General features: G+C 28.7%; 1 protein-coding gene across 3 annotated transcripts in view; it reads left to right on the top strand.

Moving 5' to 3' along the window:
• Positions 1–17,620, top strand: part of Invadolysin (leishmanolysin-like peptidase, invadolysin) — a 205,456-nt gene that overhangs the window by 163,724 nt on the left and 24,112 nt on the right. For all 3 annotated transcript variants that reach the window (XM_087163711.1, XM_071179858.2, XM_087163715.1), the window contains exons 2-5: positions 8,627–8,724; positions 13,867–13,897; positions 15,025–15,107; positions 15,971–16,088. In XM_087163711.1, coding sequence (XP_087019837.1) covers positions 8,627–8,724; positions 13,867–13,897; positions 15,025–15,107; positions 15,971–16,088 — 330 coding nt within the window. The remainder of the gene's footprint in view (positions 1–8,626; positions 8,725–13,866; positions 13,898–15,024; positions 15,108–15,970; positions 16,089–17,620) is intronic.

The following is a 17,620-nucleotide window of genomic DNA, read 5'->3' as shown; positions in this document are numbered from 1 at the left end:
TTACATATAACGTCGTGTGTTTTATGTATTTGGACCATTCTAACGGCAGAGTGTAATCTTGATCTTCTTGTTGCAATTTTTTTTAAACATAAGGAGAGAAAGGGCGGGTATTTTTAGGACGTTTAATAAATTCGTTTTCTGGCCCTACGGGAATTCTTTGGGGCCAATCTCTGTGAAAACTCTTGCAGCCATATATCTTGGCGATATTTATTGTTATGGTCTTGTTGGAATGGGATTTGAGGACTTTAGATGCTTCTTATTTCCGTCTCGTTTCATCTGAAATATTTCTCTTTAGAGGTTGGGCATATGAACTCAATGTGGAATGTGTTCTTTGTCTCATAAATAGTTTTAAAAAATTATATTGGGATAGAAGTGAAAGATTCGTATTAAATATGCTTGTAGGGATGCTGGAATCACAGAATTTAGAAAAATTTAGAAATCAACCACAGAATGACTTTGAAGCCTTTCATTTCAATATTCTTTTTTTTTTCTCATCACGCGAGCATGAAAATCATGTTGATTGAGAGTTGCAACTTTTAAAAAAAGAGCATCAAGTAACATCATATGTGTATATATATATTATGGTGAGTAAGAATAGTCAGTTATTATTAATACTAACTAGTCAATATTAATCGAATAAGGCGGTAAATCGAATAAGCAAATTTATCACATTAACCGGTTATTACTAATAATAACCAATGAAGTTCGGTCGCTGTCATTCTTTTGCATTTTTATTGGGAATATATTTCTGTTCTGTATCGTGATCTGCCACGCCAACTACATTCGCCAAATCCCCAAATTAATTTTAAACAGTTTTTTTTTTTTTTTTTTTTTACAGTTGTTTGCCAGGGGGTAGCTACGAGTTATACCCTTCAACTTGGTCCCTTTCTGTGAATTTTTTTTTTTTTTTGATCTCTCGCAGGCCGCTGCCCGGAAGTTATTCTGCACAGATCACGATACGGAAATCTCCTCTTTTTATTTCTCACTTTGACCTAGATAAGCGGTTATTATTAATTTTGGCCAGTTAGTATTAATAATAAACTGGATCTATCTCTTTAACCGTAAATGTTCGAAGCCTAAAACTGGCAGATATCAAGATGATAGAATTAACTTATAGCTTACATAAATAGATAAACTTTAAGAAATAAAATGGAAGTTAACAAAGTAAAAGTGCTTAATATGATACCTGCAAGTGACGTAGTTCTGGTATCTCGATCCTGACGTGTAGTTGAAACGTGGCATTTGTTTTCGTTACCAACTGTTCTTTCCATTCTATTTTGAGTAAGCCAAGCCCGTCAAGTATCAATTCACTTAAAATACACATTCTATATTCTTTCATAAAGATTTCAATTCTTTCACTATATATTTCTTATTTAACACAAAAGACAAGCATGAAGCCATGCAGGACATAATCTTATTATGGATCAAAGCTGCCAGGTACACAAAGTAAAAATGTGTCACGGTTACTATAAAAAACACAAACAAATAGAAAAATCTATTTTAAGGAAAAGACGCAGACGTGAAAGAATCATATTTCCACAAATTCGATATGCGATACGGCGTTGTATTTAATAAACTTCCCTCCCTTTTATTAACATTCTAATTTATATGGAGAAACTGAGCTCGACTTTAACAAGCTATTTTGCTTATAAACGATCAGCTGACGTTGAAGTCATATGTTATATGTATGGGTATCCGTGATCTTCTTGAAGTGCGAGTACCCAACTGAGTAATAGGTAAATTAAAAGAGGTAAAAAATACGTGATGAAGTAATCACAATGCTGCTGATTAACATGAGTGCCGTTGCTACTTGTTATCTATTATAAGTCTATCATCTTTAAAGTTTTGAATGTGTTGTTCTTTGTCTCATTTATAGATTTAAAAAATTAAATTTGGAAAAACCTGATAGATTTTTAATAAATTTGTTTATTAACATTATTGTTGTAGTTACCTCATGTTTATTATAAGCCTAATCTACTGACAAATACTTTTTGGACCTTAAGAGTATACTCTGTGTGATACAAGAAAAGTTATTTTTGTAAACAAAAATTAATGGTCGAGCAACAAAAATGGGCAATAAATCAATATGGCCAAATAACAACAAACATGGCCAAAGTTAAATACTACAATGTTCCAATTTTAGCCTTGACTTGAGTTTAAAAAAGAACATGTTCTTAAGACTTCATATTTATTCTACAAAGCGTGTGTGGATCATGCATGATGCATGTTTAATTTTTTCTTCTTTTTTTTCGTTTTCTCATTCGAAGGTCATGTGTTTTAAGTTTTACTTATTGTTTATAGTGATACAATTAGTGCAAAAAACTGCTTTTTTACAATGTGCATTGGTATTTCTATGATAATTGTAAAACTTTTCTATGTTTCCATTGAAGAATTAAGTCAAATTGAGAAAAAAATCCTTCCAATATAGGGAAAATAATATACTGTGGTAGAACTAAATGAGTATAATAACTTTTATTTTTTTACAGAAATCAATTAAGAATTAAATAATTTTATTTGAAAATATTTTGAAAGTTTTAATCGTTTTAGTTTGGTAATAAATTGTTATTTATATGATTTAAAAAAAAAAAAATCAAACGTTTGACATAATAACCTCATCTATAACTTTCATTTCATCCTACGTCCCATTGCCATCACGCAGTCATGTGTAATTCTTTACTCTCAATTAAAATATCTCGAGATGAATGACAAGGTCCTTCTTACCTGTTCCGAACACCCTTACTCAATTTCTCTTACATGTCAGAAGACCACTTTCTATAAGCGTTTCGCAAAAACACGGCCCTGTACTCAATTCGATACGTGTCTTGTGTCAAGGTAATCTCTTCTATTTTTTTTAAAACGAATCTTTTCCTCTTTGATCTGCAAGACTAATCCATTTTTCTAAAGGACAGGTCAGTTTGCTGACCAAAAGCAGTCTGGACCCAATCTTGTGCTGCGTAACTTGACTGATTTTATTCCAACCACGCCTTGAAGGTCATGAAGACAGCACTTCGCTGATTTTTGACGTTCGTAATTAAGTTGTTCTACTGTTATTCGGGCGAGGTTATTGATATTCCACTCGTATGTCTTGACGTAAAGTAATTAATAGTTAAGTAGAATCGCTACATTTGGGAATTATATCGATGAAGAGCTCGTTGTTTTATTAGTTAAGACGTTTTGTTTTAAATTTTCGAAAATCTTGTCAGTATGACGTTCGTTTATAACCTTGATAGTTTAACTACTTGTACTTGACGAAAGTAGTTTAAATTTTAAATGGAGTTATTACCCATTTGTCTTAAAAATAATATTTTTTCTTCCCATATGTTTTATTTTCACCTATAGTTATTGTTTTGGGTTACGAATTTGAGTATAAATTCAGAATATTGATACCTAGTATTTTCATCAATAATGTATAATAATGAAGACTCAATTTTGGAAAAATGTAACAATAAAAATTTAATTGGAATAAATTCTCCTAGGTTTTTTTAACCCCAAATATTAAGTCTAAAAGCTCATGGTTTGCTTTTTATTTAATTAGGGGGCTGAGCCCCCTGTTCGCTCTGCTCACCAGCCCCCGTGATTGCTTCTCATTCATCATTGTTTTTTTTTTCTTTCTTAAAAATCGATAAATAAAGATCATTTTTCTTATAAAATATAAAATGATTATAACTTTATGTCAGCACATTTTATTAAAGTGTTAATCGAAGCAAAATGGAAGCATACTTGTATTTGACAAACAATCGACTGTACTTGAAAAAAACATTTTAACTTAGAAATACACCTGAAATACTTATATGAGAAGTAATTTTACTTTTTTCCCATAAATGTAGATAAAGATTTTATAAATATGTCAATCGTAAGAATTTAAAAAACAATCAACTCTACTTGAAGAAAAAAAAAAATTCAACTTCACACAGAATGTAGGACAGAAAAAGAAGTCATAAATGAGAAGTAATTTTACTTGTTAACAATATCTAACGATAACCTTGTATCATATAATAGTTCGCATTAAAAAATATTTTATCTCCCTTCAGTATTGAAATTTTTAAGAAATTTCGATGTAAATGTTAAGATTTGTGTGTGGCAACATCTAATCTCTCTCTCTTATTTTTTTAAATTTAAATTCCTGTTTTTTTTTTTGTTACTTTTGACATCAATTCAAGGGCGAGCTTATATTATATAATTGTTATTTGAAGAAAAAAATTGCAAAAAAGCAATTAAAATTCCAAAAACTTTCGAATTGGAATTTCGAAAAAGAAAAAAAAAACTCATTAATTTTATAATTTAAAATGGTCAGCATGTTATATTTCAACTCTGTAGTGACATTTATGCAAGCTATAGATCGGTCAAAAATTATTTTTCTTCTTTCCAACGTTAATAATTCTAGAACTAATAATTGAATCGTAAATTTTTTTTTATTTCAACGAACTCATTGTATATTTTTTCACGCACTTCGTAATTTCAAGCTTCTAAATCTTAATAGTTTTTTTATTTTATTTATTTATTTATATTTATTTTTTGCCGCAAAATAAAACGCAACGTAAAGCAGCAATAAGAAAAAATGCTTAAAAGAGCTCTTAAAATTGCAGTAACTTTTGAACCAATCTAAATTTCCATTTAAAAAAAAAAAGCCCTATCAAAAATAGTCTTTCCAGCTTTGTATAATACCTAAGGCCTTCTGAGCTGCTCGCATGACATTTTTTTCTTCAAGTTTATTAGCTAACGATTCCTAAACTAATAATCGAATGCTTTTTATTCCATTGTAAGCTCTGCACATTTTTCTACGCATCTTAGTAACATCTAGTTTCTTAGTTTAATAGTTTTTATATAGCAAATCAAAATGCAACGTTAAGTTAAACATTCAAAGCAACGGCGGCCCTTACGATTTTTTAATTACGATTAATTACAATTTTTTAGTATAGAGAGATACTAATATATGTTGTACTATTTATAACTCCGTTTTGGATGAAAATACACAACTATCATTTTTTGACAAACTATTAGAATTTTAACTACAAATCTAACAAGATACTTTTCAACCTTACAATGTGGCCATTATTAGTGATGATTTTACTTTATTGGCTGACACGATAGCATCAGTTGAGAGTGTTTTAAAACATAAAACTAGTAAAAAACATTTAATCCAAATCATTGGAATTATCGCAAGATAAAAAATATATATAAAAATGACAAAATAGTAACTTATGGTGAAAAAATAAATATGTGCTTTTGTTTCTAAAATAATTGGATATATTTTAAAACCTAAATGAATAGTAGCTAACTTTTTTTTAACAGTTCTATTGTTAATAACAAAAATTTTGCGTGTTTAAGGATCCTAGTAGATTTCCACGTAGTTACGTCTACTACTGTTTCTTAAGATATATTGCTTGTAAACTGTGATTTCGGGGTATTTATGTTTTTAAGTTCTAAGTAAGAATCATTCACATTATTTTTTTTTTTCATTTAAATTGACAGTATATAGTGCTCAAATTGTTGAAAACGTTTAACCGTACAATTTTTAATTTTTACTTTTTTGAAATTGCGTGGAAACATCTGTGCAAATTTTTCTGAAAGTCTTTCGCTTGACAGAATCTTTAAATAAATTATTTTCCCATTTTTTCTTATACATATGCACCCCTCAGAATATGCGGGTAGATACAGATTCCACTACCCCGATGCGTCCTACTAAATCAGTGTTTCCCAAAGTGTGGTACGCGTACCCCCAGTGGTACGGGGACAGTTTAGTGGGGGTATGCGTTCTCATGCGAATTATCTTGCAACGAACTAAAATTTAAAAAAAAAAAAAAATTAAAAACAAAGCTAGCCATGAAAATTTGCTGTTACATATATTTCTATTGACTATTTTTTGTAGAGTTAACACTTAATAATTAGTAGTGTTAACAGCCAGTTGGGATTCTTATTTTTTGTGCAAATTTTTTTTATTAGCGGTACACAGCGTTACGAAAAATTTGCAAAGGGTACACAAAAGTCATAAGTTTGGGAAACACTGTACTAAATGATATTACATTCTCTTATTATATTTACTTACTCATATTTTTTCCATACTGTTTTTTGTGCCATACTATGTTTATAACCCCTTTATTTCTGAGTACCGTTCAGGGTTAATACAACTCTTGTGTCATTAAAATCTACTTTCAATCTTATCAGTAAAAGGAATATTCAAATTAATGTAATTAATATTCGATAAAAAGAATTTAAATTCTTTACTTTTTTTTTGACTTACTAAACTGATAGAGATACGGATATAAAAAATAATTTTCTGCAGCCCATTTATTCTATGAATCGTCTGCTCACTTCGCCATAATTCACAACGATGAAATTCTGAACACTTATAGCAGATACAGATTGTCAAAAAATAATGGAAATAAATATGACTCGAATGAATTCATCAAATTGAAGAAGAAGAAGGAAAAATTCACCTCTAATGTGATAAATAGAGCACGAATTCACCTAAAAAGTAAAAAAAAAAGTGTATAAATAAATGTCCACGCCCTAGGTGCACTCTATCCCTGCCCATCCATTTTGGAATGATTGATACGCCCTGATCGAACATCCGCCCCACATCGAGCAAATACACTACCGAAACTATCTGAGCAAAAAATTATATGGGAATCACGCAACCATGGGGATGTGTCCAATATGGGGTGGACTGGGATAACTGTGGTCAATTTGAAGGAAGAGTTGAGTTTAGAGGTTTTCTTTCTGAAAAATGATGGAAGAGGTATTTGTAGTAGACGACATCTGAGATGTGTTGTAGGAAGCTTTTAAAGAGTAAGTAAAGGCGATCAAAATGAATTTTTTAATATACAATTCGATTTTGATGTGAGCCCGAAAAATTAACTACTTCTTGCCGCGATGTTATATATTTTTTAAACGTAATTGTGTACTTAGTGTGGAATTGATCATTCTATCAAATAAAATGGATTTTGTTTTCTTCTTATGCATGAGAAATGCATTTTGTTTTAAGACCAACACTACTCTTTTTCGAATTTTTTTTTTTTTTCAAAACTTTTTTTTCGAAACTTTTTTTATATCAACGGTTCCCAATTTTTTTCAGTCATGGAACCCTAAAAGATCATCCGGACGATTAGCAGGTGTAAAGGGACAAAACGAAAAAAACTCTCGAAACGAAGAAAACATTCGAAAAAACGAAAAATTAATTCAGAAACATTAAGTGTGAATGAATTTTTTTCATTATTTTATCAATAAATCTTAAAATTGGGTTTTATGTTAAGCAATTGATTTTCTAATGTCTGAAAAAATCTTTTGAGGGTTCATTAATTTTTCAAAAAAATACCGCTATATAAAGGGGAAAAAAATTATCTTTCATTAGTTCCAGTTTAAAAGATTGTTTGATTAACTAAGAAATTATTTGATTTGTACTGTTCAATGCCCATCAAGATATTTACCTTTCCCAAGACGCCTCAGTTATCTTTGTCTTATTTTCTTTGTCTTATTTTCTTCGTCAAACCTAGTTTATTACACCGTTTCTTTAAGTGCGTATTATTGTAGCGTTATAGCCTATTCCAGCTCTGCCAATATTACATTTAACGTTTCTTCTTACTAATCTTTATTTTTACATTTAGTCCTTTATTTAAATAATATTAGACTGGAACGCGTATATTTGCTATAATTAAATGGAATCTTCTACCATACTTTCTATTTAACTTTAACAGTAGCGATAAAACTTAAGAAGTTAAAAAGAAAAATGGTATTTTAAATATTGTGCAATAAGTAGCTAAAACATCCACCGTGCAGCAAAAGCATAATTTAATTTTTTTGCGTGAGCTGCATTTAATGTACTATTTAAATATAATTTTCATTGTTCTAAATTGTTATAAGGAAGTTTTGTAAATCATCACTTCACAGCAGTTTTATCTTTTTGTAAGCATTTTGTTTAATAATGTTATTTTTTATATTCTATTTTTTTTGTTTGACTGTATTATGTTTTTAGTCGCTAATTTTTCCCCAGAAATATTTTCTTAAAAATATTACATAATATTTTCCTGCTCTCAGTAGGTTTTCGATGAAATTACCTGATCGATGATGGACTTAATCTGTACATATTTTTTTATTTTTTTTATAATTCGCTAATTTGATCTAAGAAAATTGACTTTGCTTTTCTTTTATATGTAATTAGATTTTTTTCCTACTGTCACATTATCTCTATGTTTTCCTCTGAAAAACTAGCTTTTTTTTTAGTTGCTTTTCACTGTATTCTTTGTTATTTTTGTATAATAAAATATATTTTATGAACTTGATCTCTTAACAGGATACTTTTAATTAATGCTATCTTTTTGGATATTTTTAGTTTTTGAGATTTTTTTTAAAGGGAAACACTTGTTTAAAAACGTCAAAAAATCCCATCTGGAATGTCATCAAGGAACGAAATTTTAGAATTTAAGAAATAGTTTCAGTATAATATATTCAAAGAAATGCGAGAGGTCGAACAAATGAACGAATATTAATTGATATGACCCTACGAATGATTTTTTATATTCAATGTTTGATTTTGAATGTTCAAAAGGATTATTATTCAGTGCTAACCATTTTTGTTTCTTCCTTTTTTTCTCTCATGACATTCGCTTTTTTTTTTTTTTTTTTTCAGGTCCAACACGTCCATTTGGAACCACATCATATAGTTCGTAAAAGAAGTATTTCTCAACCCCTTAGAATAAAAAAATTTTATGACAAAAGTGTTTACAGGTATAACTCTTTATTTGTCTTTAATTAATTTAATCAATATGTTTCTTCTTTTATATTACGAAGATAGACTGTAGTTTCACAATTTAGTAAGACCTGAAAATAACCGTTAGCCACGTGGCGTGTTAAAAAAAAAAATAGTGGCGGCATAAATTATATAAGCTACGAATTACTTTTTCCCATCGTTTTTTTTTTCTTCTTCCAAAAATCGTTTAATGTTTCGTTTAATCATCAATGAATCGTTTAATGATCAATCGTTTAATCATCAATGCAGAAAGAATGAACCTTGATGACGCAGGTGGTAGAGTGCTTGCCTTCCAATGAGATGAACCGGGTTCGAATCCCAGCGCTGGCTGGTCGATAAGAATTCCGCATCCGGCTTGCGCAGGACACAGTGCTTACGTGAAACATTCTCAGTGGTAGACGGATGTAATTCCCTTTGCCGCCAGGCTAACCGTGGGAGGTTTTCGTAGTTTTCCTCTCCATGTAACACAAATACGGCTTAGTTCCATCAAAAAAGTCCTTCACGAAGGCAATTTCCCCCCAATACTTGATCCAGAAGTTTCCCTGTCTTCTAGATTGGGTTTAAAATTACAAGGCTACGGAGTTGAACATTAGTAGTCGTATACAAAATTGGGTCGGCTGTTCAATGACGGTTATAAAATAAAATAATAAAAAATAGAAAGAATCTGGAAAACAGAATTTTCATTTCTAGAGCTCAATGTCTCTATTCAAAATTTTGATCCTTCACAATCCATTAGTTTGTGATGGAACGATTCATGTGGAAGTAGAGTTCTAATTTACAGTTCAAAGCTATAATATATATAAAATATATTTCTCTTAGAATATTTTTAAATAAAGTTCTTTCAAGTCAGAATATGTAAGTAAATTTTGTCACATATTTATATTATTTTTATTATTAAATTAACTTTTTATATCCGTAAATTATTTCTACTATGAATTTTTGTTAAAAATATAATTTAATTTCAGCAAAAAAAAAAAAAAACTCTTATAAGTGGCTATTAAATGTAAAGGACATTTCGATATCGGACCTATTAGGTTTGAGGAAAGCGTGGCTACAAAGTTATTAGAGTATATCCGCCACTCGCTATTAACTGAAAATTTAAATTTTTAGTTTCATTTTTAGTATAAACATCAATCATGTAACTCTTATAACGATGCCAAAATAATTATTTTTCTAATTCGGTAGGACATTTTCAGATTCCCAATATATTCCTTTTTTTTAATTGTGTTTGAAACGAATTCTTTGAAATCCACATAGCAAATAAACTTCCTGTATTCTTCTATTTCCCTTGCACTATTTCCGTTGCATTTTTACAAATTATTCTTTGCGGCTGATTTCCAAGTAACAGTAATTATTATTTCGAAAAACTAAAGTAATGAACTGTATAACAAGTTGCAGTCACAGTAGAAGACATATTTTGTTAGAGACAGAAAAAACAATTCCATTTCGTTTAACAGCGACGCGTCATCAGCAGAAACGAGCTATAAGCTTGACTGAGGTGACGAGAATTTATTGTTCCCTTGTTGAAAACGGAATAAAAATGCCAAAAAAAGATGAATAATCCTTTTGGTACCAAAGACTGCAATTTCTACCAAAAACTATTTTTCTTCAAAGGCAATTAAACTTCGAAACTGTCAGCAACAGATCTCTAAATAAATTAGTGGTCAGCTATTTTTTTTTCCGTCGTCCTAGTAGCTTTTTGCTCATTTGTTTCATTTCGCTGTTGGACTATTTTTGAGGGAGATCTTATTTTGTTTTGACAAACGAAATAAAGTGGGAAGAAACTGAGGCTTTCTTATAATGGGTTTTCCTGAAATTATTTTGTTTCTTCTTCTTCTTCTAAAGAAAAAGTTGCGTTTTCTGAGTTATATTTTCGTTTTGATCTTATATGCTGTCTTTCTTTTTAAGTGCACAGCTTTTGTTGGCATTTTGCTTGTAACGTAATTAAAATATGGCTATTTTTTCTTAGATTTATTTTTTTAATTACAAGAGTTGTTTTCTTGAGATTGTCTCTTGAGACATTTTCGCGATTACGAGAGTTGTTGAGGAACGATTTTTGATGTGCCTTTCTTACTCAACATCAGTGGCGTGCAGAGAGAGGGACGAAGGGGCAACAGCCTCAGTTATCTAGTGAGAGAATGACTAAGCACTAAAACTTTTAATCTATTATTATCTTTTTTATCATGAGATGTTTTTTAACGACTGAATATTTGCCACATTTTATGAGGAATATGTATGTTATTTAAATAAATTCAATAATAGGATTAAGAGCATTAGTTCTGAAGAGAAAGATTCAAAGAAAATCACCTATTAAGTGTAAATGTTCTTTACATTTAAGAAAAATCAAAATTGAGGAGATTTTGTTAGAAGTAATTAGTTTTTCACCAAGAATTTCTGCTGACATTAACACAGAGAATTAAATTTCTAAATATTGTAAATTTGTAATATTTTAAATTTATGTTGTAAAGATTGTAAATTGAGGTATGGGAAACTATTCAGCAATTTAATTAGATTTTTAGAAGCGACGTCATGCGTGGGTCATCCTGCCATCCAATCAGGTTCGACGCACACGCGTGATGCAGCTTGTAAACATTTTGACTGAAATCTCTCCTTCTAGTTAATAGAATACTTTAAAATATCGAGTTAGGTTTACATAATGAATCTTTCTTTATTTTTTTTCGTCACTACGAGAGATTACACTTCTCTTTATTTAAGGGGCTTTTTTTAATCTAGGAATTTCCTGCCAACATCCACGTTCTATGCGCCACTGCTCTGTATCTTAATTTGTTTTGAATTTGTGTTTGTGTTTCTGAAATGAAACTTTTTATATGATGCTGCAATGGCTAAAATAAATAGCATGAAAAATAGAAACATTAGATTGCGTTTTCAAATCGACCTAGAAGCAAAAAATTTATCAAATGACCTTCTGCTCAAAAATTATATAAACGTTGAAATAGAAACTATAGCGATTAATTGGTCTAAAAAACGAGAACCAAAACATCAAAACTTGTTTGAGGATACAGCGAGAAACGGAAAGGTGGTTATGAGAAACACCTTCAAGTTTTCTCAAACAATAAATCTGATTTTGAAGCTATCTATCCCGTCATCATCTCTTGTGAAGTGTCTGAACAGATCTTGATTAATTTACGACTTTGTGCAATGTGTATACTTTTTTACTTTATTTTTTTACAAGGATTCTAAAAATACCTATTAAAGGCGGTGATTACGGGACACTCTGTATATAGTAAGCCTGCAGCAAATATTATTTTTCTCTCGGGGGCATCTTAAGGTATCGACCCATTATTAAAATCACACTATATCTACATTTAGTAAGACATTTTGATTTAAAATAATATTGTTTGAACAAATACAACGGTAATTATAATTTGAGTGATAGCAACCTATGATAGTGTGAATATAATTATTACTCATTGCAATAATAATTACTGTTATTGCTGATACCTTGCATAATTTTTAAAAACAAATCTGATATGTTTGAATATCTTGAGCCGATTTTAGTTTTACATTGGGTGAAAACGATTACTGAATGTCAAAAACGGAATTTATGTGAGAAAAAACTAATAAATAATGTAATATAATTATATTAAACAGAAATTATAGTTCTGTGCAAATAAAATGTCCTCTTAATATTTAGTTTTAGTTTTTATTTTAGTTTCATATTTTATTTTACATGTTTAATGGTACAACTCTGATCTTCTTTATGAATTTTAAATAAACTCAATGAAATCAAAAATATAAAGGAATTTTTATTCTATTTTGCGAGTTAATAAAATTAATTTTTTTTTAATTTTATCAATTTATCTATTACATTTATTGCGTTAAGTTCGAGTTATAGCATTGGGATAATTTAGATTAATTTACTATCAATATAATCTAAATAATAATAAACACTTCAAAAAATAGAATAAAATCTAATGTAAGGAAAATAAAAAGGATTCTGATGAAATAAAAAGGATTGATGACATAAATAGTTATAAGAATGTTTATATTTCTTTTTCCGCTTATGAGAATTGTCTACTTTAAAACAGCTTTACACGTCTGCATCAAATCTTTTGTTCGCAAATAGTGATCCATGTATAAAGTTTATTCATCTAACAAAAATATATTTCTCCAGACATTTTCTTTTCGGCATTTATACTTTAAATCGTCTGAGAAAAATAGTATTCAATATTTGACTTTCAACACAAATCATAGAAATATTTATACATAAATGTTATTAAGGTTTTTGTAGCAAAAACTTACCAGCCTTAAAGCTATTTATGTTTTATTAATTCTTTCAAGAACATTAACTATTCTCTTCATGAAATATTATTTAAAATCAGTTTCAAACTAAACCTGAATTTGATTCGATTACTATTAATTAATCGATTACTTTTAATACTTTCTAATATCTTAAAAATCGTGAGCTCGCTATTAAGCATCCCATTTGAAAATTGTTTCGATTATTATGATTTTATTAAGTTATTAAGGTTTTATGATGTTATTAAGGTTTTTGTCGCACAGCCTTAAAGCTATTTATGTTTTATTAATTTTTTCAAAAATATTAACTACTCTCTTCATGAAATATTAATTTAAATCAGTTTCAAACTAAACATGAATTTGGTTCGATTACTATTAATTAATTGATTACTATTTAATACTTTCTAATATTTTTAAAAAATCGTGAGCTCGCTATTAAGCATCCCATTTGAAAATTGTTTCGATTATTATGATTTTTTTTCCCCTCTTCCTCTTAAATTTAGAGAGTTAGAATGAAATAATTTTATTTGTATTTCGTTTCAGATTATCACATAACAAAAAGATGGTTAGCTATGTGTAGGGAGAGAAAAAATTGTACACACACAATCGAAGAAAACATAAAATCCCTTGTCTTTTTGAGATTAACGGAACTATATTAGAAATCAATGATTTTCAACTTCGAAAAAGACTTTAGGCACTTTAAGTTGGTATAAATGGGTGACAAATGTAACGATAATTCAAATATTGATACTTCTATTGAAAACATGATTACTTTTTGTGCTTTTTAAATTTTTCTTAAATTTCAGAGTTTATACTTTATCTGCAGATTTTTATGTGACATTTTTCTCTTCCATTTGTAGGTTACCACCAGAAAAATTTGAAGTGATAAATGTGAGCAATATTTCAATTTCTTACTTTCTGTAATGTTTTTAACGCCTGATAATAGTGCAATAACTTCTTTCCATTATCATTTTTTTTTTAAATTTAAGATATACACATTTTTAATCATTTTCAATTGTGTAATTTTAAATGAAGAAATCCTAAATTTAGTACGGAGTCGTTTGAATAGTTCTAGAGAAATAAAAATTTAAAATTACCGCTTTTTTTTTTTTTTTTTTTTTTTTGAAGTTTTACTGCTTAGAAACTATTTGATCTATGTCCATCAAACTTTAGATTCTGTTATTTTAAAGTACGTAGTTTAAAAAGTTTTGTGAAATTTTATGTACTTCTTTGTACAGTCATAGTTTGAGAATTATTTAATTAAACAATGCATTATAACAAAAATAAAAATAGTATCCTGAATAAATTTACCTTTTATAAACAAATTTGATAATTGTGTACAAGCGTGCTATTTTTTTTTGTTCATTAAAATAATTCTAGTAATATATATAATATATAAAAATTAAAATTAACAGTCTTTTCAACAAAATATTGGAACCTTATTTGCAGTTCTAGACCGAGTTACCCCACACTTTGAGAGTCAAACGAATCCGTAAAAGAATAGTGCATATTCGTAGCTATATAAAAGCTTATATTAAAAACGTATACTATAAAAACTTTATATGCGTATAACGTAATATACCTATAAAAACATCTATATTAAAACATACATTCGAAGAAAACACGACTTGTGTCAAATTTCGTTAAGTAAAATATCGTCTGCAATAATGAAGTAGTACACAGGCATTTATGGTATACTCCTTGAACCATAACTCTAGATTCTAATCTTTTGATTTAGTCTAATCATATAGTTTCTGATGTATTAATGTGCAAATCAGATGATTGGACAAAATAAAAAAGTTATTCAGATATTTTCTTATTTTGCGTGCTATACTTAAAATTAATTCCTTGGAAAAATACTCAGTTAAGACTTAAAATTCATAAATTTAAAAAAAAGCCACATAATTATGAAGCAGCCAATTTAGTGTTTAAATCAATCAAAAGAGATATGCTTTTTTAATCTTTTAGTTAAAAAATGTTGCTTTATTTGAGATATGTTTTTTTTCTTCTCTTTATAGTCAACAATCCTGCCACAAGCTTTAGAATATTGGCAGAAAACTTTATTAGTAAGACCTATGAATGTTCCAATTAGACTAAACAGGTATGGGTTACTTATTATCTAATTGTTGTTTCCTTTTTTTTATGACAAGTACTCTTGCAGTTTTAAAATAACAAATAAACTCAAACTATATTGGGACTGGGATAGCGTTGAAGGGGAGTTCGAATCCAGCTGGCTGAAGACTCACCGTGTAGTAAATTGTGACTGGTGCACGTTAAATCTGTCGGGTCACAGAGTACTCCATGTTCCCATAACAAACTATGCCCCTGGGGTACTGAATTAGAGATTGGTAGTTTTCTAGTTCAGTTTAAAATTATAATCTGTATATGAGAATGAATGGATGTATGAATGGGTCCGCCCTGTAAACGGATGTGACATATAAGTGTGGCAGAAGTCAAATTATTGGCCATATATGGCGCCACTGAAAAAAAGAACAATTGCAACTCTTGTCTTTATGACCTACAACTACGACAGGAACTCGAACTAAATAAAGGTAAATTTTCAATTTAATTATGGTTTATAATTTTGCGTATAACATTGTAATATGTCAGTAGGGTAATGCCGATACATGATGATGATAATGCCGATTCACTCATTGTATTCTATAAAATTTTAAATTTACTTGAAGAAAATTACTTTAAATTGTTGAAATTACTAATCTGATAAGATCTAACTCATTTTAATTATGTAAGAACTTCTCATTCTTAGTTGCATTAAGTCATAGAAACTCATTTAAAAATCTTTTGTTAAAACTTAAACCGTAATATTTTCCTAAACAAAACTTTTTTGACACGTAAAGCTTCATTACTTTTTTCTTGGTGGATGCATATATGTTTATTGTGATGTGTTGTAATATACATTTTTTAAGAGCAATATAGTAACAAAATGTTTCATTTCTCTTTCAGAAAGTGTCCTAATAATCACGCTTTTTTTTCTGAAGATATTTCTATTCAACATTGTAAAGAACGTTGTGAAAATATTACCACTTGTGGGGAAGTTATAGTCCCTGAAGAACACTTAGAGGTACAACTTTTCTTTACTTTCTCATTCCAAATTGAACTAAAACAACCTTTATTTTTTAATTGATTTGTGTTTCATGTCATAATATTCATTCTGAAGTTTAGTGGGGAAAAAATTTGTACCTTTAAAATCAACTAAGTTATTAAAATATAAGAGAAGATTAAGGGCAATCAAGTTGTAATTTCTGATGTAGTTTTTATTCATTTTGAGATGTGCATGTTTACTTCTTAAACTACTAGACCACTTTACTTGATCAAGTAAGAATTTTTTTCCCACTCGCTGATCAATACCGAATATTCGGCTTAAATAAATAAATCGGCCGTATAGCAACATTTTTTTAGTTTAGACATTATTAAAAAATAATCAAAACTTAACTGTATTATTGTTAGGGGGTAAAGGGAAAAAAAACTTTAATAGAAATGTTTGGGATAATAAAGATAATGCATGAATATTTAAGATATAAAAAACTGACTAACAGCTTTCAGATTAAAAAAACTAAAGTTGTATTTTTGAAAGAAAAAGAAATTGAAGAAAAAAAAATTATCCACAAATCATTAAAAGAGATAATGTCTATCAGAAACACTTTTAAAAACACTATCATAAGAAAAACTATAATGAAACAAAGATTATATACAAGAGCAAAGCAGAGAAAATAAAAAAGGATCTTAATGTTTAAAAGAAAATTTTAGAGCTAAACATTACAATGTTTTCAATTAGTACCGTATTCTCAAGAAAAAAGTAAAGATTAAAGTCTTATAGAGGCCCTCTTAATGTGCGGGTCATAATAAAAACGTCTATAAAAACATAAGTTTTTTGAAAAAGAAAAATCTAGATCTAAACCGAAACAAAAATCCTTCTTAATTTTCAAATGGTAGATTTAACGCTAAAAATCTTATTTTAACTTTTTCACATTGTCGTATTTTTAAAAAAAAGGCACCATAAAAGAAAAACGCTCATTAGAAACGCTCTTTAAAAAATGATGTCGTAATAAAAACGCTGATAAAAAGAAAAGTTAATTGAAAAAAATCAAAAAAGAAACATAAAATTTTTTTTCTTTGTTTTGAAATATAACTTTAACGTTAAGAATCACAATATTCTATGTAACTAGTTATCTGTTTTACTGTACTCGAAAAAAGTGACAAAAAAATAAAGTCTATTAGTCTATTAACAAGCTTCGCTTTAGTTAAAACAGAAAAACAAACAAAAATGACATGAAGCAAAAGTTCTCAGTTTTTGAAATATAAGGTTTTGAAATAACCATAAAAGTATATTAGTAGTATAACTTGCCCGAGTATAATTTTTTAAAAAAAAGGAGAGAAAAACAACGAAAAAATCAGCATTTAAATAACTTATGAATCAGTATAAAGTAATCTAGTTTACTTAAAATTTTCCTTTTCCATGTGTCTTTCAGAACATAAATTAACAAGTTTTTGATATTAACAAAACTATGCATGTAAAAATTATATCTAATAATGCAATGTAAAAAATATGATTTTAGATTATTCTTTATTAAATTTCCCCCATTAAAACTTAAT

This window comes from Parasteatoda tepidariorum, chromosome 1 (genome assembly GCF_982258835.1).
Source record: "Parasteatoda tepidariorum strain Cologne lab strain chromosome 1, Ptep-v5.0, whole genome shotgun sequence".
In the NCBI taxonomy this organism is placed as follows: Eukaryota; Metazoa; Arthropoda; class Arachnida; order Araneae; family Theridiidae; genus Parasteatoda; species Parasteatoda tepidariorum.
The sequence above is the reverse complement of the archived record's forward strand: the minus strand, read 5'-3'. Positions and strand labels throughout refer to the sequence as shown.